The 24,255-nt window shown below is 42.2% G+C and overlaps 3 protein-coding genes across 8 annotated transcripts in view; 2 read left to right on the top strand and 1 right to left on the bottom strand.

Annotated features, from left to right (window-relative positions):
- The window catches only part of LOC139366464 (UBX domain-containing protein 1-like), a 53,293-nt gene extending 45,452 nt beyond the window's left edge, over positions 1–7,841 (top strand). The window contains exon 11 of the transcript XR_011626764.1: positions 7,831–7,841. The gene's annotated coding sequence lies outside the window, so the exon portion shown is untranslated. The remainder of the gene's footprint in view (positions 1–7,830) is intronic.
- On the top strand, positions 107–5,175 carry LOC139366465 (phospholipase A and acyltransferase 3-like). Of its 3 annotated transcripts, XR_011626765.1 has the most exons (7): positions 107–198; positions 516–590; positions 843–951; positions 1,099–1,235; positions 1,526–1,657; positions 1,889–2,401; positions 4,248–5,175. XR_011626765.1 is itself a non-coding variant. In XM_071103968.1 (6 exons), exons 2-6 carry the CDS (start codon positions 576–578, stop codon positions 2,009–2,011), a joined length of 516 nt encoding a protein of 171 aa, XP_070960069.1. In that variant the 5' UTR covers positions 107–198; positions 475–575; the 3' UTR covers positions 2,012–3,730. The 3 variants fall into 3 exon arrangements, 2 of the variants coding, with proteins under 2 accessions (XP_070960069.1, XP_070960068.1); XM_071103968.1 differs by lacking the exon at positions 4,248–5,175 and having other exon boundaries at positions 475–590; positions 1,889–3,730; XM_071103967.1 differs by lacking the exon at positions 4,248–5,175 and having other exon boundaries at positions 1,889–3,730.
- Positions 5,062–23,471, bottom strand: LOC139366462 (SCY1-like, kinase-like 1). 4 transcript variants are annotated; one of them, XM_071103959.1, is made up of 18 exons: positions 23,093–23,464; positions 21,651–21,791; positions 21,240–21,362; positions 20,462–20,682; positions 19,981–20,071; positions 19,666–19,821; positions 19,349–19,507; positions 13,814–13,921; positions 13,583–13,696; positions 13,283–13,438; positions 12,953–13,141; positions 11,556–11,631; positions 10,260–10,466; positions 8,288–8,433; positions 6,543–6,638; positions 5,914–6,213; positions 5,643–5,721; positions 5,062–5,511 (listed from the first exon to the last, which is right to left on the bottom strand). In XM_071103959.1, the coding sequence occupies exons 1-18, from the start codon at positions 23,198–23,200 to the stop codon at positions 5,384–5,386; spliced, it is 2,598 nt and encodes an 865-aa protein (XP_070960060.1). In that variant the 5' UTR covers positions 23,201–23,464; the 3' UTR covers positions 5,062–5,383. The 4 variants fall into 4 exon arrangements, with proteins under 4 accessions (XP_070960060.1, XP_070960061.1, XP_070960063.1 ...); XM_071103960.1 differs by having other exon boundaries at positions 5,062–5,508; positions 23,093–23,442; XM_071103962.1 differs by lacking the exons at positions 5,914–6,213; positions 6,543–6,638 and having other exon boundaries at positions 5,062–5,508; positions 23,093–23,471.
- Positions 23,472–24,255: the final 784 nt, after the last annotated feature.

Genomic DNA, 24,255 nt, shown 5'->3' on the forward strand with positions numbered 1-24,255 from the left:
CGAACGGCAATGCAGAAAATATATTTACTGCCATCTACTGGCCTGACACAGTACTTCGAAACCAACGTCAGCGCGCACGCTTCCAACAGAGACGCCGCCCTGATTTGTTTTCTTTTTTTTAGTCAGCTGATAGCTGACGCTTCTGACTTCTGTGTTCGAGGTGAAAGCAAGCAACATCTGCACGACACCGAATTTACTGTAAGTATAATAATTTTAATGTATTTCAATTATTATCTTTACAGAAATACTTGTGAGGAAGATTACAAATAACTAGGTAGCTAACTGGGATCGAACATCATACCATGACTCTTGACAGCACGCAAAGACTGTCTCTGTTTTGTGCTGTCTGTGGTCAGCTATCTATTCTGTTGCATAATGTTTTATTATAGACACCAAAACACAGTGAAATCAGTTTCTTATTTATTTGTCAATAGATTGCCTAATATTCTGTGAGCTCGTGTGTTTTGGTAACAGGCTCCCTAAATATAGCCCATTGGTTTCATTTTGACATAAAGGGTTGAGATCGAAGCTCAGTGAAGGGAAATCAAAGCTGTGTAAAGGAAATAAAAGTAACCATGGCTCCAACATTGGTAAGTAAAGTCCAGTCTTTTTGTTGTCCTCTGTCTCTATGTAGTCTTACCTGTTTGTTTAGAACATATTTACATTGTGTTTGTACAATGCATGAGTCATGACTGAATAACTTTTTATAGTTCCCTGATCTGAGAACTTTCCCTTTCAGAACTGCATACTTGGCACTTTAACAAGATGGTGTCTAGCAACATTGTGCCAATACACAGATTGCTAAATCATTCTTACTGGTTTCATCATTTTATTTTTCACAGTATGATAAGAAGCCGGAGCCAGGGGATCTGATAGAGATATTCAGAGGGAACTACCAGCACTGGGCTTTGTACGTTGGTGACGGCTTTGTTGTTCACCTGGCCCCACCCTGTGAGTAATATTCTCGATATAGTGTACTCAACAATTGATATACTGTAGATATAGAGTACATTCAACTCAACTTTGACACTGATGATGTCTTGTCTGTGCACCCCCTCCCTTGGACCTTTCCCTCACCCATGTCTCTTTGCTCCCCAGCCGAGGGACCTGGGGCCAGGGCCAACAGCATGATGTCTGTGCTCAGTGACAAGGCTAAGGTGAAGAAGGAAGAGATCTGGGACGTGGTAGGGCATGATCAGTGGTGCGTAAACAACCAGCTGGATGAGAAGTACCAGGTCAGTAGCAGTAAGTACAGTAAGGCTGTGTCCCAAATGGCACCCCATGGGCCTCTGGTCAAACGTAATGAACTATGTAGAGAATAAGGTGCCATGTGGGACACAGCCTGTGTGATCCTGTGTGGCTCAGTTGATAGAGCATGGTGCTTGCAATGCCAGGATAGGGTTTTCCATTCCCACTGGGGCCACCCTTATAAAAATGTATGCATGCAATTTCGCTTAGGATAAAAGGGTCTGCAAAACGGCTTAAGTTGTTTTGCTAAATGGAATGTATTATATTATCATTATAGGTCAGACCCATACATGAGATACTGAGGGAAGCCCAGGCCTATGTGGACCAGGAGATGCCCTACTGTGTCTTCAGGGGAAACTGTGAGCACTTTGTCACAGAGCTGAGATATGGGAAGGCTGAGTCTCGACAGGTAGGTACAGTGGACTGGTGCTCAACGCTAGTTGTACTGTGCTCAGCGTAGTATTTTTGTGAGTCGTAATAACATTCTCAACTTGGTCAAGACATACGTGAGTGTAGAGTAACTGGTGTACTTGTTGTTATACATTCAAAGCATCTATGCTGTGATACTGTTTCTGAATCAGTCAGTCATTCATTCATTCATTCAATTCTTTCAAATTAATGTTAGTCTTTTTCTGCCCAGGTTCGTCAGGCTGTGGGAATGGCCACACTGGTGGGCTTCGGAGTCCTTGCCTTTGTAGGAATTGCGGCCATCTTTGGAGGTGGAAGCAAGAAGAAGAATGAAGAAGAAGAAGAATATAAGTGACCAACTGTATAATAGCTTCCTGAGCAGCCAGTCACCAATAAGCCTAATAGATTATTTTTTTAACTACAGTACTGCCATCGTCACTTGAATAATTCTGGGGCTTTCAGAAGGAAGGGTTGAGTATTTCCATAATATTTTTATTTACAGTTAAACAGACATGAATTGAAAGCACAAAAGGAGGGAAAGTGTCTGGTTATAATTCCAAGGTATACAGCCTTGGAAGGGCCATAACCTTGTAGGCTGCCAGACTAAGCTAGCTGTTTAAAAAATGTTGACAGTTACTTATAAGCTATGAAGTTTCCCTACTAAAGTTTTAACATATTTATGTAGACTCTCTTTATAATGGGATAAAATGGTATTCCACTGAAGTTATAATGTTTCTATCATGAAGCAAATTGTCTAAAGGACCCAGGGCTTTCGAGTGGCACAGCATCTCAGTGCTAGAGACATCACTACAAACCCTGGTTCGATTCCAAGCTGTATCATAACCGGCGCACAATTGGCCCAGCGTCGTTAGGGTTTGGCTAAATAAGAATTTGTTCTTAACTGACTTGCCTAGTTAAATAAAAAAATTAAAGGACCCACAGAACTACTCCTGGTTAGGGTTGAAGTGGATACATCAAATGCTGCTTGTATCGCTTCTTAATGACCGACAGCATTATGAACAGGTGCATCAAAGCAGTGACCAAGAGACTGAAAAACAGATTCTATCTCAAGTCCATCAGACTGTTAAATAGCCATCAGTAGCACCTTAGAAGCTGCTGCCCTATAAATTGTTTAATTTGGAAGTTTACATACACCTTAGCCAAATACATTTCCACAATTCCTGACATTTAATCCAAGTAAAAATTCCCTGTCTTGGGTCAGTTAGGATCACCACTTTATTTTAAGAACATCAAATGTCAGAATAATAGTGGATAGATTTATTTCAGCTTTTATTTCTTTCATCATTCCCAGTGGGCCAGAAGTTTACATACACTCTTTCTGAGGTCTTGGCTGATTTCTTTTGATTTTCCCATAATGTCAAGCAAAGAGGCACTGAGTTTGAAGGAAGGCCTTGAAATACATCCACAGGTACACCTCCAATTGACTCAAAGGATGTCAATTAGCCTATCAGCAGCTTCTAAAGCCATGACATCATTTTCTGGAACTTTCCAAGCTGTTTAAAGGCACAGTCAACTTAGTGTATGCAAACTGTCCCACTGGAATTGTGATGCAGGCAATTATAAGTGAAATGATCTGTCTGTAAACAATTGTTGGAAAAATGACTGCATGCACAAAGTAGATGTCCTAACCGACTTGCCAAAACTATAGTTTGTTAACAAGAAATTTGTGGAGTGGTTGAAAAACTAGTTTTAATGATTCCAATCTAAGTGTAGGTAAACTTCCGACTTCAACTGTACATAGACTTGAAATCGCTGTCCACTTTAATAATGGAACACTGGTCACTTTAATAATGTTACATATTTTGCATTACTCATCTCATATGTGTGTACTGTATTCTATTACACTGTATCTTAGTCTATTCCTCCCCGACATTGCTCGTCAAATATTTATATATTCTTAATTCCATTCCTTTACTTTGGATTTGTGTCCATTGTGAGTATTGTTGTTAGATGTTACTGCACTGTTGCAGCTGGAAACACAAGCATTTTGCTACACCCGCAATAACATCTGCTAAACACGAGTATGTGACCAATAAAATTTGATTTGAACAAATTCTTACTTTATTTAAATGTTTGATTGAAAATATTTGAAATCATAACTGGTGTTTCATCTTTAAAAAAAGAGTTTGAAGAGTTTGTTTATTAAATATTGATTAACTGAATCTTATTAGCATTTTATCTTAGTAGATTTAGTCTTGACATCCTCTTTGATTTATATTTGTAAATGTCTACTTAACTTATACTTGTCTTAGTAAACAAAATAAACACCTCTGTTGGCCCACTGCAAGTCCCAGAAGGAACTTCAGTGGATTTGGATGTTGACTCTTGGCAGAAGTAGAAATTGTTCTGAATATCTTTGTAAAACAGTGCACAGCCTTTCACATAAAACACCCAATGTGTATTTTATTGTCATGGTTTTGTTTTGGAATTTTTCACATGGTAGACAAGATTCCACCTTTATAAAACAATGCATCTGAATTTACTGTCTTCTTCCATATGAACTTCCCTCCCTACCCATCCACAACATATTTAAAAATCACAGCACAGCTCATCTGACCACATAACACCAGTAAATAGTGCTGCCATCAAACAAAGGCACAAACAGAACCTTCCCTTGACCTACCCAACTCTAAAAAGATAGTTGATGGGCAGAATTATTTTGCACTTTATGATTTGATATTAAATAACTCAGTGACCCAATAAATATATAGGAGGAATCTACAATTTGACTTGAGCCCGTTTTAATCTGTTTATAATTGTATAATAATCCTAACAGTAGTAATTTTCGTGTTATGGGTCAGTTGGAATGATTGATGTGCATTGTGTTTGGGGACAGGTAAAGTACAAAGTCTGAGTACCAGAATGATTCCATGAGGGTTGAATAGGAGCCATGTGTCTGGGGTTAAGGGTGATGGATCCTAATAAATGTTCTAGAGCACTGTCTAATATCGTTACAGTTTTATATCATTATATACTCTTAATATGAATATATAAATATTTTATATTCTTAGAGAATGAAGGTAGTGTTAAGTTTCAGCTCTTTGTGTATGAGAAGTGTAATTATCTAGTGGACTGCAGTCGACTGTAGGAATGTGTACTCCCAATAACTAAGGCACGGAGGAGCAAGAAGGTTCCGGACTCAGGCTGGGACACGAGAACACCAAGAGGAGGAACAGACTCGGTTCCTGTCCAGAAACAGAGACTGATTATTTATCTTAGAAATACAAGGAGGTGACGCCACCTAGTCGGAAGGTATAAATATACAGTATGTCCTTGTGACCTCTAGGTGTGCTGTGCAGCTGCAACACCCACTGTGGTGAATAAATCTAGCTTGAGTTTTGCTCAGAGTATGTCTGGATTATTGTACCAGAAATTACAACCTAACAACATTGATATCATTTATTTATAAAAACATGTTCAGATTTCTTTTGTCACAGTCCTTTTCAGACAAATACACTTCTTTACAAATTAAATATGTGATGTAATGTTTAAACCCCAGAATAGTCTGGATGAGTCCTGTCTCTTATCCCTTTCTCAAACAATAAGCAGCTTGCACCGTCGTCCAGTTCACAGTTTCTCGTTCGTTTGATTATGGACTGTTGATCCTTCCATACAGTCCACCCTCTCTGTGGGAGTCAGGGAAAAGTTATCACAGCACACGGTCTGCTTTGCTTCCCGTCTTCGCCAGCCCTCCTTTTCTTTCCAGTCAGTCCAGTTTCCGAGCGCCCAGTTTGAGAGGACCCTTAGCTGCCTTGCGTTCTGCCCGTTTGGCCTCCAGTTCTTTCCTCCTCTCCTCACGCTTCTTCTTGGCCAGCTCTGCCTTGCTTAGGCCTGCTTAGGAAATAGAGAGTTGTTATCGTCTGTCTTGAGCCTTATAACATGAATAGCATCTTGTTAAATGACTCCCTGGTTTCAGATCATTGAGAAATAATGGAGTAGAGATGTTAGAGCAGGTTGAGATTCACCTGGACTTCCGCCCACAGACTGCCAGCTCTCCTCGGCTCCCCAGTCTCCAGCAGGCTCTGCACTCCAGCCATCACCAACCTGGCATGAACCAGAAAACACATGCATTAAAACATACACGTGCCATCCTTCCATTTCCACATCAGAACCATTCCCCACTTAGCATCAACACCAAACTTTTCCATTTTGACAAACCTGCTTGTCAGTTCTTCAAAACACAAAGCATACTCCTGTCAAAGTATTTTATTTATAAAGCCCCCCTCCTCTCCTCACCGTGGGGGTAGGCGTTTCTCTCTGAGACACATTGGCGAGGAAGTCAGTCTGCGTGTCTCCCTTAATGTCCCAGTCATACTCGCTGGCTAACCGAACCCCCTCCGGCAAAGCAGCACTCTTAGTGGCCGGCGCAGTCCTACCCTCCTCCTCCCAGTCATTGCCCCACCCATCCTCTCCCGGTGAACTCTGACCCTGGATGTCAGCCTCCTTCTCATTGGACCAGCTGTCGTCGGCATCCCAACCCGAGCTGCTCCAATCAGAGCTCTGCTTTTTTACTGCCTCAGAGGAGGCTAGAGACACCTAGATGGAGACGGAGACAGCAATGAATTTAGTTTCAGCACTATAACGGTTTTAGATCATGGACCACTGTTCAGTAGGTTGGAACTTTCAGCACTTTGCAGAGGAATATGTAAATGCATTCCTGTTATTTAGCAGGCACAGCCAGAGATAATACAGTTTGTGCAATCATCTTAAGATAGCTAGGTGAGACAACCACACATCACAGTAAGTACATTTTTCCTCAAAAAGTGTGAGTGGTAGTTACTTTACAGTGCCATTATCTTTGACTTTTTTTCAAACACTCTGCCTCCCTGAATAACCCTTAGGTCTAAATAAAACCAGATACGTACTCCTCTGACACTGGCCTTCTTTTTGACTGATGACATTCCTGACCAATCAGAGGAGTTCCAGTCATCTGGGTCAGCTGCCTGTACCTTCTCTGCGTCCTGGGAGGGGGGGGGGGGGAGGGGGGAGAGAAAGCGAGAGAGTGAGAGAAAGACAGAGTTTAATAACTTAATTGATCAAACAGAACACTATTTCCATGTTCAGTGACAGTTGACGTCCCTCGGTCCCAGCTGTCAAATCCCACCCCAAATCCCATTCATGTCAATTACAGTTGAAGTCGGAAGATTAAATAAACCTTAGCCAAATACATTTAAACTCAGTTTTTCACAATGCCTAACATTTAATTATAGTAAAAAGTCCCTGTCTTAGGTCAGTTAGGATCACCACTTTATTGTAAGAATGTGAAATGTCAGAATAATAGTAGAGAAAATTAATGATTTCTTTCAGATTTGATTTCTTTCGTCAAATTCCCAGCAGGTCAGAAGTATACATATACTCTCAATTAGTAGTTGGTAGTATTGCCTTTAAATTGTTTAACTTGGGTCAAACATTTCAGGTAGCCTTCCACAAGCTTCCCACAATAAGTTGGGTGAATTTTGGCCCATTCCTCCTGACAGAGCTGGTGTACCTGAGTCAGGTTTGTAGGCCTCTTTGCTCGCACACGTATTTTCAGTTCTGCCCACAAATTTTCCATGAGATTGAGGTCAGGGCTTTCTGATGGCCACTCCAATACATTGACTTTGTTGTCCTTAAGCCATTTTGCCACAACTTTGGAAGTATGCTTGGGGTCATTGTCCATTTGGAAGACCCGTTTGCAACCAAGCTTTAACTTCCTGACTGATGTCTTGAGATGTTGCTTCAATATATCTACATAATTTCCATCCTCATGGGCCATCTATTTTGTGAAGTGCACCAGACCCTCCTGCAGCAAAGCACCACCACAACATGATGCTGCCACCCCGGTGATTCACTAGTTGGGATGGTGTTCCTCAGCTTGCAAGCCTCCCCTTTTCCTCCAAACATAACGATGGTCATTATGGCCAAACAGTTCTATTTTTTTTGCCATCCTCCTCAGACCGGAGGACATTTCACCAAAAAGTATGATCTTTGTCCCCATGTGCAGTTGCAAACCGTAGTCTGGCTTTTTTAATGACGGTTTTGGAGCAGTGGCATCTTCCTTGCTGAGCGGCATTTCAGGTTATGTAGATATAGGACTCATTTTACTGTGGATATAGATACTTTTGTACCTGTTTCCTCCAGCATTTTCACAAGGTTCTTTGCTGTTGTTCTGTGATTGATTCTCACTTTTCGCACCAAAATACGTTAATCTCTAAGAGACAGAACGTGTCTCCTTCCTTTCCTGAGTGGTATGACGGCTGCATGGTTCCGTGGTGTTTATACTTGTGTACTATTGTTTGTACAGATGAATGTGGTACCTTCAGGCATTTGGAAATTGCTCCCAAGGATGAACCAGACTTGTGGAGGTCTACAATTTTTTTTCTGAATTCTTGGCTGATTTCTTTTGATTTTCCCATGATGTCAAGCAAAGAGGCACTACGTTTGAAGGTAGGCCTTGAAATATATCCACAGGTACACCTTCAATTGACTCAAATGATGTCAATTAGCCTATCAGAAGCTTCTAAAGCCATGACATTTTCTGGAATTTTCCAAGCTGTTTAAAGGCACAGTTAACAAACAAGTTTTAATGACTCCAACCCAAGTGTATGTAAACTTCCGACTTCAACTGTACCTCTAAACTTCCCCAGTCCTCGTCATCCCAACGGTCTCCAATTGGCTCCTCGTCCTTCTCTGTCACCTTAAGGGAGTCTGATTGGATAGCAAGGCCAGAAGCAAAGGGTAGAGTCATGGAGGCCGGTGGTGGTTTAACTTCAGAGCCTGGATGAAGGAGAGATGGAGGGATGAAAAGAACGGTGAGGTGAAAGGTGAATGTAAGTTTTGGATTGATGGGTACAGCTTTGCCAGTTCAGCCTATGTTTCTGTGGGGGATGCCACCCTAATCTACACAATGACCTAAACAGAAACATACAGTGCCTTGCGAAAGTATTCGGCCCCCTTGAACTTTGCGACCTTTTGCCACATTTCAGGCTTCAAACATAAATATATAAAACTGTATTTTTTTGTGAAGAATCAACAACAAGTGGGACACAATCATGAAGTGGAACGACATTTATTGGATATTTCAAACTTTTTTAACAAATCAAAAACTGAAAAATTGGGCGTGCAAAATTATTCAGCCCCTTTACTTTCAGTGCAGCAAACTCTCTCCAGAAGTTCAGTGAGGATCTCTGAATGATCCAATGTTGACCTAAATGACTAATGATGATAAATACAATCCACCTGTGTGTAATCAAGTCTCTGTATAAATGCACCTGCACTGTGATAGTCTCAGAGGTCCGTCAAAAGCGCAGAGAGCATCATGAAGAACAAGGAACACACCAGGCAGGTCCGAGATACTGTTGTGAAGAAGTTTAAAGCCGGATTTGGATACAAAAAGATTTCCCAAGCTTTAAACATCCCAAGGAGCACTGTGCAAGCGATAATATTGAAATGGAAGGAGTATCAGACCACTGCAAATCTACCAAGACCTGGCCGTCCCTCTAAACTTTCAGCTCATGCAAGGAGAAGACTGATCAGAGATGCAGCCAAGAGGCCCATGATCACTCTGGATGAACTGCAGAGATCTACAGCTGAGGTGGGAGACTCTGTCCATAGGACAACAATCAGTCGTATATTGCACAAATCTGGCCTTTATGGAAGAGTGGCAAGAAGAAAGCCATTTCTTAAAGATATCCATAAAAAGTGTTGTTTAAAGTTTGCCACAAGCCACCTGGGAGACACACCAAACATGTGGAAGAAGGTGCTCTGGTCAGATGAAACCAAAATTGAACTTTTTGGCAACAATGCAAAATGTTATGTTTGGCGTAAAAGCAACACAGCTGAACACACCATCCCCACTGTCAAACATGGTGGTGGCAGCATCATGGTTTGGGCCTGCTTTTCTTCAGCAGGGACAGGGAAGATGGTTAAAATTGATGGGAAGATGGATGGAGCCAAATACAGGACCATTCTGGAAGAAAACCTGATGGAGTCTGCAAAAGACCTGAGACTGGGACGGAGATTTGTCTTCCAACAAGACAATGATCCAAAACATAAAGCAAAATCTACAATGGAATGGTTCAAAAATAAACATATCCAGGTGTTAGAATGGCCAAAGGTCAAAGTCCAGACCTGAATCCAATCGAGAATCTGTGGAAAGAACTGAAAACTGCTGTTCACAAATGCTCTCCATCCAACCTCACTGAGCTCGAGCTGTTTTGCAAGGAGGAATGGGAAAAAATTTCAGTCTCTCGATGTGCAAAACTGATAGAGACATACCCCAAGCGACTTACAGCTGTAATCGCAGCAAAAGGTGGCGCTACAAAGTATTAACTTAAGGGGGCTGAATAATTTTGCACGCCCAATTTTTCAGTTTTTGATTTGTTAAAAAAGTTTGAAATATCCAATAAATGTCATTCCACTTCATGATTGTGTCCCACTTGTTGTTGATTCTTCACAAAAAAATACAGTTTTATATCTTTATGTTTGAAGCCTGAAATGTGGCAAACGGTCGCAAAGTTCAAGGGGGCCGAATACTTTCGCAAGGCACTGTATATAAGATCTGAGTGATTAAGAGGTATCATGTTCATAACTCAGTTCCTTACCCACGGGTACCCCATCTGTCACAGGGTTCCCTGTGCGAGGAGAGGCAGTACCAGCAGCAACAGGGGTGTTGTCGGCCGGGCCGCCCACCTCTGCCCCCGGGCCGGTTCGGATGAGCTTGGAGGTCAGAGAGGACACCCCCGTCACTGCCCAGCCTGCCCAACTGGCTGCTGCCCCCGCCGGCTGGGCTGATGACATCACATCCTTTTCTAGGGTGAATGGGAGATAAATAGACACTCAAAGGCTGTACTCAGATTCCTAACGAGCATAGCGCAATGACTGGAAGTCTTCAGGTACAGCTAGCGCTAGTTAGTTTTATGAGTGAATGCTATCTAACTTCCTTCATACTGACTATCCTACCATTCTGACTATCCTACCAATCCTTGACTTCGGCGATGTCATTTACAAAATAGCCTCCAACACTCTACTCAGCAAATTGGATGCAGCCCATCACAGTGCCATCCGTTTTGTCACCAAAGCCCCATATACCACCCACCACTGCGACCTGTATGCTCTCGTTGGCTGGCCCTAGCTTCATATTTGTCGCCAAACCCACTGGCTCCAGGTCATCTATAAGTCTTTGCTAGGTAAAGCCCTGCCTTGCCTTAGCTCACTGGTCACCGTAGCACACGCTCCAGCAGGTATATTTCACTAGTCACCCCCAAAGCCAATTCCTCCTTTGGCCGCCTTTCCTTCCAGTTCTCTGCTGCCAATGACTGGAACGACTGCAAAAATCACTGAAGCTGTAGACTCATATCTCCCTCACTAGCTTTAAAAACCAGCTGTCAGAGCAGCTCACAGATCACTGTACCTGTACATAGCCCATCTGTAAAAAGCCCATCCAACTACTGCATCCTCATACTGTTATTTATTTTGCTCCTTTGCACCCCAGTGTCTCTACTTGCACACTCATCTTCTGCACATCTATCACTCCAGTGTTTAATTGCTATATTGTAATTATTTCGCCACTATGGCCTATTTATTGCCTTACCTCCCTTATCCTACCTCATTTACACACACTGTATATAGACTTCTTCTATTGTATTATTGACTGTATGTTTGTTTATTTCATGTGTAACTCTGTGTTGTTGTTTGTGTCGAACTGCTTTGCTTTATCTTGGCTAGGTCACAGTTGTAAATGAGAACTTGTTCTCAACTGGTCTACTGGGGTAAATACAGATTAAATAAAAATAAAATACTGAACACAAAAAATGCAGATGCCGATATGCAGATAAAGGACTTCATTGCCAAAATCCCGCAGTATCCCTTTAATGTGAGAACAGTGCTTGTTTACAGACCTATTTCAGCCAGCTTGGTTGGATCTTCAGAAACAGTCTCCAGCTTTGTCAGGAAACTCTTGATAGCTTTAAACGCCTGAGGGAGGAAGGACAGAAAAAAAATGTTTCATCCAATTGGTGACAGATTTTCATGCAAATAGTCTAAAATATGCATAAATAAAATACACAGATTTTCCCACTAGAGATGTGTTTCCATCAAATTAACTTGTTGTGGATAAAAGTATGTGTGATGATGTAGTGCACATAAAAATGACCATGTACCGAATAAAAATACAAGTTAAATGGGTTTCCATCGCATTTTCAACTCTACTGATGGTTTTGTAACCAGAAATGTTGCGTTATATAGTGAATGTCCCCACTCTGGTATTGGCATGTGCGCTAACGAACAGCTGGCAGGTCCAGTGTGGGTATAGCCTACATGATGAGAGTCTTATCGACTACAGAACAAGATTATTTTTATTTGTCAAACAGCAGATAGATGATCATGTCACCAGAATACAACCCTCAATATTTATCAGAAAGAAGCATCAAGCTCATCACTGTGTACTTTCACCACCCTGTGAAGTTCATCAGAACTTATTTCATCTGCAGCCTAATAAACTTCATGCTTTCCCGAGTCGTAGTGGGAGGAGCATACAACATACAGCATGACTCCAAGTTTACTTCGATATGATGGTTATTATATCAATATTTGCACATAAAAGCACGTCCACTGACATTTGTAGCATAATTACATCTTACAGACAAAAACATCCCACCGTATCGAGTATATATTTTTGTGTCAACATTTGGAAAGTTCATTGCCAAATTTGCAGTTTCCATCAGGCCTGTCGTAACCTTTTCTTTTATACAACGTACTTTACTGGTGTAAAAAGGTTGGATGGAAACCTGATAACAGATGGAATGTTGCAATGAGAGTGTAGGGAAAAATAGATTGTCACACACAATTGCAGATGAAATGTTGCAAGGTGAAATCACAGAGTTTCTAAATCCAGAGGTGCAACATTGTGAGACTTCCGGGAACGCTTGTGATCAAGATCAGGCCCTGGTTTGGGGTTTGAGAAGTCAATTTTGTTCATTTTCTCGAAATCTAAAAAGGCACAACTCTAACTTTGTGAGTGACACGTTTTAATTTTCGTCAAAAACAACAATACCAAAGGAGTGCTTTTGATTTGACGACCTGTACAGGAGCAACTCTGTGCAAGACAACTGCTAGAGCTGATGATGCGTTTCTACGCATGAGCTTAGCTAGTCATCACTGCCATGACATCGCCTACAAGTGTGATCGGGATTTCTATTGGAGCTTTAGCCTGTGTTTTTGTGAAATATTTCTAAACAGAATGTTAAAGGTCCCAGTCCTGTGGTTCAATGTGTGAGGTGTTTGTAGTGCTTCTCACCTGATCTCGAACGTTCTTGTCAGGGTCAACAGTGAGGGTACAGAGCGTTGGCAGTACTCGTGCTGCGCTCTCCGTCACACTGTAGTAGTTGTGCGTTGCTGCGAAGCCCAGAACCCCGGCCGCCCGAGAAGCGGGAAACGGGTCCTTAGTGGCCCGAGAGAACGCAGAGATCAACACTCGCTGCCGCGTCTGTGGAGGAAAGGAGAAGGGCATGAATAAGAGGGTCAGGCAGAGGGAGGGAAGAAATGGGCAGGTAGAGGGAGGGAGAGAAGAAATGGTCAGGCAGAGGGAGAGAAAAGGGGAGATGGGTAAAGAGAGAAAGTGAGTTACCCCAGCGTTGAGGTAGGGGGCGATCTTTCCCAGGCACACGGTGGTGTTGCAGCGGATTGGTCCCTGCTCGTCTCTCGCCTGCAGTCGTGCAAAGTGCCTCATCAGCTCCTGATTCACATTACTCTCATTCAGCTTGGGGGCCAGCAGCAGCATGGACTGGGAGATGAAAAGAAAGACAGAGAACAGAGAGTTGGGAACACCATTAACTGTCAGTTCCACTTGAATGAAGAAGTGAGTGAAACCATCAGGTCGTGTGAGTATGTTAATCACAGTCTGACAGACTGGGTAAGTCAGTTATACCTTGACAGTCTGTTCTCTGATGGCTGGGTTTGTGTCTGTGAAACCGTGAACAACATGAGGGAAGATCTGCGAGTTCACCGCTGCATCATTTAGATACTGAATAAACTGCTCCATCTAAAAGGAAAGAGAGAAGAGGACGGGGTTGGAAAGAGGAATAAACAAGAGATCTGCAGCAAACACTCATTCTGGTGTAATGGCCGTCTTTGTACTCTGACGTGTGGTACTCTGTACCTGTTGAAGCAGTCGTATCCTCATGGCCCGGTCTGTAGAGGAGAACATCTTTACAATGACAGGAATGATCTTCTGCTGGTACTCCTCCGCAGACAGGAATTTACCTACCTGACAGACACAAAAGAACAGGGAGAGATGGAAGAAGGAACCTTCTGCTAAACACCAGTCTGAAAGTCAACAGTGAAGAGGCGATTCCGGGATGCAGGCCTTCTAGGCAGATTTCCTCTGTCCAGTGTTTGTGTTATTTTGCCCATCTTAATCTTTTATTTTTATTGGCCAGTCTGAGATATGACTCCAGGCCAGCATCCCGGAGTCGCCTCTTCAGAGATTGGTGTTTTGCGTGTACTATTTAATGAAGATGCCAGTTGAGGACCTGTGAGGCGTCTGTTTCTCAAACTAGACACTCTAATGTACTTGTCCTCTTGCTCAGTTGTGCACCGGGGCCTCCAACTCCTCTTTCTATTCTAGTTAGTGCCAGTTTGCGCTGTCCTATGAAGGGAGTAGTACACAGCCTTGTACGATATCGTCAGTTTCCCGCATGGAATAGCCTTAATTTCTCAGAACACGAATAGACTGACGAGTTTCAGAAGAAAGTTCTTTGTTTCTGGCCATTTTCAGCCAGTAATCGAACCCACAAATGCTGATTCTCCAGATACTCAACTAGTCTAAAGAAGGGCAGTTTTATTGGTTTTATTACAGTTTTCAGCTGTGCTAACATAATTGCAAAAGGGTTTTCTAATGATCAATTAGCCTTTTAAAATGCTAAACGTGGATTAGCTAACACAACATGCCATTGGAACACAGGAGTGATGGTTGCTGATAATGGGCCTCTGTACACATATGTAGGTAGATATTCCATTAAAAATCAATCGTTTCCAGCTACAATAGTCATTACAACATTAAAATGTCTACACTGTATTTCTGATCAATTTGATGTTATTTTAATTGTACAAAAAATGTGCTTTTCTTTCAAAAACAAGGAAATTTCGAAGTGACCTCAAACTTTTCAACATTAGTGTGTGTGTGTGTATACAGTTGAAGTCGGAAGTTTACATACACTTAGTTTGGAGTCTTTAAAACTCGTTTTTCAACCACTCCACAGATTTTTTGTTAACAAAGTATAGTTTTGGCAAGTCGGTTAGGAGATCTACTTTGTACATGACATAAGTAATTTTCCCAACAATTGTTTACAGACAGTTTATTTCCCTGTATCACAATTCCAGTGGGTCAGAAGTTTACATACACTAAGTTGACTGTGCCTTTAAACAGATTGGAACATTACAGAAAATGATGTCATGGCTTTAGAAGCTTCTGATAGGCTAATTGACATCAATTGAGTCAATTGGAGGTGTACCTGTGGATGTATTTCAAGGCCTACCTTCAAACGTACCTCCAAACACCTGAAGGTACCACGTTCATCTGTACAAACAATAGAATTCAAGTATAATCACCATTGGACCACTCAGCCGTCATACCGCTCAGGAAGGAGATGCGTTCGGTCTCCTAGAGATGATCGTACTTTGGTGCGAAAAGTGCAAAATCAATCCCAGAACAACAGCAGAGGACCAGGTGAAGATGCTGGAGGAAACAGGTACAAAAGTATCTATATCCACAGTAAAACGAGTCTTTAGACATAACCTGAAAGGCCGCTCAGCAAGGAAGAAGCCACTGCTCCAAAACCGCCATAAAAAAGCCAGACTACGGTTTGCAACTGCACATGGGGACAAAGAACGTACTTTTTGTAGCAATGTCCTCTGGTCTGATTAAATAAAAATAGAACTGTTTGGCCACCATTGTTATGTTTGGAGGAAAAAGGGGGAGGCTTACAAGCCGAAGAACACCATTCCAACCGTAAAGCACGGGGGTGGCAGCAGCATGCTGTGGGGGTGTTTTGCTGCAGGAGGGACTGGTGCACTTTACAAAATAGATGGCGTCATGACGATGGAAAATTATGTGGATATATTGAAGCAACATCTTAAGACATCAGTCAGGAAGTTAAAGCTTGGTCGCAAATGATTCTTCCAAATGGACAATGACCCCAAGCATACTTCCAAAGTTGTGGCAAAATGGCTTAAGGACAACAAAGTCAAGGTATTAGAGTGGCCATCAGAAAGCCCTGACCTCAATCCCATAGAAAAGTTTTGGGCAGAACTGAAAAGGCGTGTGCGAGCAAGGAGGCCTACAAACCCGACTCAGTAACACCAGCTCTGTCAGGAGGAATGGGCCAAAATTCACCCAACTTATTGTGGGAAATTGTTTGACCCAAGTTAAACAATTTAAAGGCAATGCTACCAAATACTAATTGAGTGCATGTAAACGTCGGGCCCACTGGGAATGTGATGAAAGAAATCAAATCTGAAATAAATCATTCTCTCTACTATTATTCTGACATTTCACATTCTTAAAATAAAGTGGTGATCCTAACTGACCTAAGACAGGGAATTTTTACTTGGATTAAATGTCAGGAATTGTGAAACTGTGTTTAAATGTATTTGGCTAAGGTGTATGTAAACTTCCGACTTCAACTGTGTGTGTACAAACACACACACACACACACACACACACATAATGTATTCTTCAGACATACTACATATTCTATCCATCATGTCTATACATTCCATCATGTGAACAAAAATATTAATGTAACATGTAAAGTGTTGGTCCCATGTTTCATGAGCTGAAATAAGAGACCCCAGAATCTTTCTATACGCACAAAAAGCTTATTTCTCTCAAATTTGGTGCACAAATTTGTTTACATCTCTGTTAGAGAACATTTATCCCAAGAAAATCCTTCTACCTAACAGGTGTGGCATTTCCACGAAGCTGATTAAACAGCATGAACATTACAAAGTTACACCTTGTGCTGGAGACAATAAAAGGCCACTCTAAAATGTGCAGTTTTGTCACACAAAACAATGCCACAGATGTCAAGTTTTGAGGGGGTGTGCAATTGGCATGCTGACTGCAGGTATGTCCACCAGAGCTGTTGCCAGAGATTGAATGTTAATTTCTCTTCCATAAGACAACTCCGTCGTTTTAGCGAATTTAACAGTATGTCCAACTGGCCTCACAACCACGTGTAACCACACCAGCCCAGGACCTCCACATTCCGTTTCTTCACCTGCGGGATCTTCGGAGACCAGCCACCTGGACAGCTGATGAAACTGAGGAGTATTTCTGTCTGTAATAAAGCCAATTCTGATTGGCTGGGCCTGGCTCCCCAATGGGTGGGCCTATGCCCTCTGAGGCCCAACCAGGGCTGCGCTCCTGCCGTCATGTGAAATCCATAGATTAGGGCCTAATGAATTCATTTCAATTGACTGACTTCCTTATTTGAACTGTAACTCAGTAAAATCGTGGAAATGGTTGCATGTTTCATTTATATTTTTGAAGCAGATCATGAGAATGCCAAGAGTGTGCAAAGCTGTCATCAAGGTAGAGGGTGGCTACTTTGAAGAATCTAAAATACACTGCTCAAAAAAATAAAGGGAACGCTAAAATAACACATCCTAGATCTGAATGAAATATTCTTATTAAATACTTTTTTCTTTACATAGTTGAATGTGCTGACAAAAAAAAAAAAATCACACAAAAATTAACAATGGAAATCAAATTTATCAACCCATGAAGGTCTAGATTTGGAGTCACACTCAAAATTAAAGTGGAAAACCACACTACAGGCTGATCCAACTTTGATGTAATGTCCTTAAAACAAATCAAAATGAGGCTCAGTAGTGTGTGTGGCCTCCACGTGCCTGTATGACCTACAACGCCTGGGCATAATCCTGATGAGGTGGCGGATGGTCTCCTGAGGGATCTCCTCCCAGACCTGGACTAATGCATCCGCCAACTCCTGGACAGTCTGTGGTGCAACGCCACGTAGGTGGATGGAGAGAGACATTATGTCCCAGATGTGCTCAATTGGATTCAGGTCTGGGGAACGGGCGGGCCAGTCCATAGCATCAATGCCTTCCTCTTGCAGGAACTGCTGACACACTCCAGCCACATGAGGTCTAGCATTGTCTTGCATTAGGAGGAACCCAGGGCCAACCGCACCAGCATATGGTCTCACAAGGGGTCTGAGGATCTCATCTCGGTACCTAATGGCAGTCAGGCTACCTCTGGCGGGCACATGGAGGGCTGTGCGGCCCCCCAAAGAAAGACCCTCATGGAGTCTGTTTCTGACCGTTTGAGCAGACACATGCACATTTGTGGCCTGCTGGAGGTCATTTTGCAGGGCTCTGGCAGTGCTCCTCCTGCTCCTCCTTGCACAAAGGCGGAAGTAGCGGTCCTGCTGCTGGGTTGTTGCCCTCCTACGGCCTCCTCCACGTCTCCTGATGTACTGGCCTGTCTCCTGGTAGCGCCTCCATGCTCTGGACACTACGCTGACAGACAGAGCAAACCTTCTTGCCACAGCTTGCATTGATGTGCCATCCTGGATGAGCTGCAGTACCTGAGCCACTTGTGTGGGTTGTAGACTCCGTATCATGCCACCACTAGAGAGAAAGCACCGCCAGCATTCAAAAGTGACCAAAACATCAGCCAGGAAGCATAGGAATTGAGAAGTTGTCTGTGGTCACCACCTGCAGAACCACTTCTTTATTGGGGGTGTCTTGCTAATTGCCTATAATTTCCACCTGTTGTCTATTCCATTTGCACAACAGCATGTGAAATTTATTGTCAATCAGTGTTGCTTCCTAAGTCAAATCAAATCTATTTATTTATTTATTTATTTATTTATATAGCCCTTCGTACATCAGCTAATATCTCAAAGTGCTGTACAGAAACCCAGCCTAAAACCCCAAACAGCAAGCAATGCAGGTGTAGAAGCACGGTGGCTAGGAAAAACTCCCTAAGTGGACAGTTTGATTTCACAGAAGTGTGATTGACTTGGAGTTACATTGTGTTGTTTAAGTGTTCCCTTTATTTTTTTGAGCAGTGTATATTTTGATTTGTTTAACACTTTTTTGGTTACTACATGATTCCATGTGTGTTATTTCATAGTTTTGATGTCTTCACTATTATTCTACAATGTAGAAAATAGTAAAAATAAAGAAAAATCCTTGAATTTGTAGGTGTGTCCAAACTTTTGACTGGTACTATATCTATCTATCTATCTATATACACACACAGACTCTGACATTGCTCATTCTAATATTTCTTAGTTCCATTCTTTTACTTTTTAGATGTGTGAATTGTTAGATATTACTGCACTGTTGGAGCTAGGAACACAAGCATTTCGCTACACCCACAATAACATCTACTAAATATGTGTATGCGATCAATAATATTTTATTTTATTTGTAAAAAGGGCTTAATAAAATATATTTGACTGATTGAGGAAGGGCGGGAAATCATTAGTTGCCAAAAGCTTTCCCCCTGAAGAAATGGCTTTAACTCAAACCACTTCCAATGATTATGCTTTACATAGATATTACATAGTTTTCCCACTTCTGCATAAAACAGAGGAGCAATTCAATGCCAGACCGGTGATTCCTTCTGAATCCCCCCTCGCTGCCTCCACAGCACACATACCTTAAACAGAGGTGTGAGGACGACAGCACCTGCATTGCCAAACTCAAAGGCGGTGAGTAGCTGTGGCAGCACCTTGTGCTTACAGAAGTCCTCTGGGAATGAGTCCAGGTTCTCACTCAGGTCCTGAAAAAACTGATGCTTCTCTGCTGGGTCTTTGATCTGGATCACATATGTTAGATAGACATAAGATACATAGATATTTCACACTTCACAGAATAAAACATTTTATCGAAAAGCCAACACATTTCAATGAAAGCTGTGTCATCTCTATCGTGTCAAGCTTTTTCTATAGCGGAGATGGAGGTTAGGAATTGTACCTGGATCTCCTCAAGGAAAAGGTTGCTCTCCACAAAGCTGTTGCTAAGGAATCCTCCAGGAGCTCTGCAGTTCTGGAGGAAGCGAGCTGGGTTTGGCCGGGCCCTAGCGTTGGCCCCTACCAACTCACAGTAGTGTGGCACCAATGCTTTAGGGATCTGAGGGACAACATACCATAATACATTTCAAATCACTTCCAATTCATTCATGACCTTTGATATTTTGACAGGATGATATTAGAATCACTTTAGGATTTCCTTAAAATGTGTGATGCTCTGGTAAAATGTTAGAAGGTAAAGGGTGGGGGAGGAGGGTACCTTTCCGAGGGAGCGTAGGGAGGAGGTTCGGGGCAGTGGACCATTGAACACTTCCCAGATCAGACAGCCCAGCCGCCACACATCCCCAGCCCTGGAACACAGAGATATTATTTTATTTAACTAGGCAAGTCAGTTAAGAACAAATTCTTATTTACAATGACGGCCTACCCAGGCCAAACCCAGACAACGCTGGGCCAATTGTGAGCCGCCCTATGGGACTCCCAATCATGTCCGGATGTGATTCAGCCTGGATTCGAACCAAGGACTGTAGTGTCGCCTCTTGCACTGAGATGCAGTACCTTAGACCGCTGTGCCACTCGGGAGCCCAAGAGATATACTTCATACTACAAATATTAAGTATCTTCAGAATACATCAAGCATTGAACTAAAATCTTTGTATGTGAGATACCAGCAATACAATTTGCAATGAAATCAGTATTTTACACCCTCTCATTCTTAACTGATTGTCTGTCAGTCTCACCATTTCTCTCCACCGTTTGGTGACTCAGGGGGGTCGTATTTGTCCATGTCAGAGTGAACAGCTTTAGCAGAGGGTAGTGATGTGGAGGCGTCCTCGTTCTCTGGGGTCATGTGGTCCAGACCGCCAAGCTTCCATTCTCCGGCTCGGTCCACAAACACAGACCAGATACCCAGGTTATTGTGAAGGAGGTGGCAGTCATTCACCAGGAAACTAAGGGCTTTCTACAGGGGGGAAATAGCGTGTGAGCAATTATTTTATTAATTACTTTCCTGTATTTGATTTACTGTTGATATGGATTGCTATGTATTAAACATGATTTTAGGTATGGGAAGACGTAGACAGAAGTATTCCCTTGGGGGAAGTTAGTCTACAATCATCTGTTGTCACTACCTTCGACCTGTTTAACTGCCAGTATCAACTGTCTGCCAGTGTTGAATGTTATGGTTACATTTTGGCTCCATTCTGGGCCTGGGACACACTGATAATGTATCTGTGAGACTGTGTTATTCTGTAGCAGCTGATGTTGTGACTTCCTATGAGCCTTTCGGGCTAGTGTTTAGAGAACATTCAGTACTGTATGATTAACATAGAAAAGGGCCTTCTCAGAGAAGATGGAGAGTCACCTTTCCATTGAAAAAGAGATTGATAGAGAGAGACAGAGGAAGGGAGAAGGATAATGGAGTAGAGGTGGAAGAGGCTTGATAAAGGACAAGCGGAACTCAACATACAGAAACACATGAGGAAATCAGAGCGCTCATCTCTCCTCCAGTCTACTGACCACAATCTGATGAAGGCCCCAGGACATCTCCAGATCCCCAGAGCCCCCCCGGTCTGACTGGGCCTTCAGGTGGGCTGCCAGCGGGGTGACCTGCTCTGTGACCAGGTACAGGCTCTTCTCTGTCTGCAAGGCACCAGAAAGAGACAACATTAATGCATTCATGACTTGGTTAAAATGTGCATTATAGTCTTAAGTATTTTTCTATTATATGGTGAGTACACCAACGACTAGCAGACTAGCTACTGTTTCTCTTGATTCAGTCGATACTCACCACAGTCTGCATGAAAAACAATGAAAACAAAAACAGATACAAAAGAATGCGACAATGGTGACAGAAAAAGAGTGTTGTTTGCCTTTTAAATATCAACTATATTGTGATGTTACACTATATGCATTTGGGGTGAAACACACCTCCAATCCATCTACGTAGGCCAGGATGTTGGGATGTCGAAGGGTCTTCATGCGTTTGAACGCTGCCTTTGCTAGCTGGGTCTGTTCCTCTGTCCCTGTTGACACCTCGTACACAAACACTGATACTGGCTCCCCACCTGTCTGAAGAGAAAGATGGCAAAATGTGATAATGTCATGTTTCATCATTGGTATGAGGAGAGATGTTATTGTGGTTTAAGAGAGATGAAGTTACAGTCTCCTTGGTGAGGCCAGAGGCCTCAACCACACTCACAGGAGAGGTGTTGTTTGGTTCTGTACCTTGCAATAAGTGTTGTTGTCATGTCAAGACACAATTTGTCTCAGTCTAGTAGCTATTTCAGGTGAAACACAGAACGACACCTAGGCAACTCTGCCATCAAAGGTTCTACCATTGCATTCCCATGGCTTTGAAAAATAAGTAAAGGAAACAAAGCAACCTTTGATGACAAACAAACTAGATAATGTTAGCATCTAGTTAGTTAGCTACCAGTCAAAACAAGACTGACACTGTGCAAACATCATTATTAGTCATGATATCAGTGGTGGAGAGTACCCTATTGTCATACTTGAGTAAAAGTAACGATAATTTAATAGAAAATTACTCAAGTAAAAGTGAAAAACACCCAGTAAAATATTACTTGAATACAAGTCTAAAAGTATTTGGTTTTAAAATATACTTAAGTATCAAAAGTAAATGTAATTGCTAAAATAGGGGGTACAGGGGTACACTAAGACATAATTTACAAACGAAGCGTGTTTAATGAATCCGCCAGATCAGTTGCAGTAGGGATGTTCTCTTGATATGTGCGTAAATGGACCATTTTCCTGTCCTGCTAAAGTATTCAAGATGTAACGAGTACTTTTGGGTGTCAGGGAAAATGTATGGAATAAAAAGTATATTATTTTCTTTAGGAATGTAGAAGTAAACGTTAAAGTTGTCAAAAATATAAAAACAAAAAACGACTTAAGTAACGCTAGTACTTGATATTATTTTTTACACCACTCCATGAAATTAGTTGGTCGAAATTTCGCATGTAACTAGCTGAGGTTGTTAGCTCGTTAGGTTACAACAGTGACTGGCTAGCCAACGTTAGTTAGCGGAGATTGACGTGGCCCTTCATAAACAAAACCTACTAGTTAGGTATCTATACTAGCCTAGCAGTAACGTTAGCTAACAGTGCTGTTTTAGCTTCTATAGGCGATAAATATCCTGACAATGTTATATATATATATATATGATAGATATATATATATGATAGATATATATGATAGTGATAATCTTGTATGGAAATTACATACAATTTCATCCCAAAAATAACTAGCTAGCGAGACCTTGCCTTGTATCAGCTAACCGCTACGTTGCCTAGCTAACAAGACATAATTATTCTGTTAAAATATATTTCTGCCCCCACAATTTGATTTACCTTTCGTTTGCCCCGATGTAGTGTCCATATTCCGGACGTTTCTTGAGTTTCCGGTAAAATGTCATAATTAAAGTCTTTGACTGGATCCCGAGCGAAAAAGGCCCACATCTCTGATATCTTTCAGCCTACATCAAGTAAACAACAACTATGGCGAACCGCAGCCTGCTAGCAAGCTGGCCACCCCAGAGAAATCAGATCCTTACGTTCCACACCTTGGGAAAAGCAGAGTGAGCGTTGACTTCTTTCTTCCAGAATTAATATTTTAATACCAACAAATAAAATATATTTGTCTCCGTGGTCATGGGACCACATTGACCCTGTCGTTTTACAGCAATGAGGAGGTCCAACTCGGTTGGAAATGTCTCCAACCAGTAGGTTGCGTTGTTTCGACTACCAGGCAACGGTTTTTGTATGGAGGTCAGTGTCGAATTTAGTCAACCTCAAAACATGAATGGCTTATTTGATAGAATATACATTTCGTAATGGTTAAGTTGTTACGAGTGTAATGATAGTTGTAGGACACGTGACATTCCGTCAACTATGAGAAAACACACTTTATATCAGTTGTCTCGGATGGATATTCATCAAATGGGCTAGTAGCATAGCATCGCTGCAACCGATTTAATACAGGCGCTTCACGTCAACACAGAATATTCTAAAAATAATTACAATATGTATGTGTAACCGATGTGAAATGGCTAGCTAGTTAGCGGTGGTGCGCGCTAGTGGCGTTTCAATCGGTGACGTCACTTGCTCTGGAACCTTGAAGTAGTGGTTCCCCTTATCTGCAAGGGCAACGATGCTTCGAGCGTCCCTGGTTCGCGCCCAGGTCGGGGCGAGGGGACGGACGTAAAAGTTTATACTGTTACATTGATGCTGTTGACCCGGATCACTGTTTGCTGCGGAAAAAGGGGGCTTAGTTTTTACTGGTTCTCCATGGAAATTGTACCCACAAACCTGACATTGCAAGCCCCATGCTCTACCAACTGAGCCAGACCGAACCGGTTTGTATATTTAGTAAAACATGATTCAGTAAATGAGACATGCTGAATGCAGTGCGATTGTACTTGACATGCATCATTGTCTCTGGTACTTGCTGATCAATCCTGTCAGAGCAGTTTACTGATCACTGTACACAGCCAATCTGTAAACCTCACACCCAA

The sequence above is a fragment of the Oncorhynchus clarkii genome, chromosome 14, assembly GCF_045791955.1.
Source record: "Oncorhynchus clarkii lewisi isolate Uvic-CL-2024 chromosome 14, UVic_Ocla_1.0, whole genome shotgun sequence".
Taxonomy (NCBI): domain Eukaryota; kingdom Metazoa; phylum Chordata; class Actinopteri; order Salmoniformes; family Salmonidae; genus Oncorhynchus; species Oncorhynchus clarkii.

Coding starts and splice junctions, on each gene's coding strand:
- LOC139366462 (XM_071103959.1), bottom strand. CDS start 23,200: ATGTGGGCCTTTTTCGCTCGGGATCCAGTCAAAGACTTTAATTATGAC. Junction 21,792..23,092: donor TACATCGGGGCAAACGAAAG/GTAAATCAAATT, acceptor CTTTCTCTTCAG/ACAGGTGGGGAGCCAGTATC. Junction 20,072..20,461: donor CCAAACGGTGGAGAGAAATG/GTGAGACTGACA, acceptor TCTGTGTTCCAG/GGCTGGGGATGTGTGGCGGC.
- LOC139366465 (XM_071103968.1), top strand. Junction 1,236..1,525: donor AGCTGGATGAGAAGTACCAG/GTCAGTAGCAGT, acceptor TTATCATTATAG/GTCAGACCCATACATGAGAT. Junction 1,658..1,888: donor GGAAGGCTGAGTCTCGACAG/GTAGGTACAGTG, acceptor TTTTCTGCCCAG/GTTCGTCAGGCTGTGGGAAT.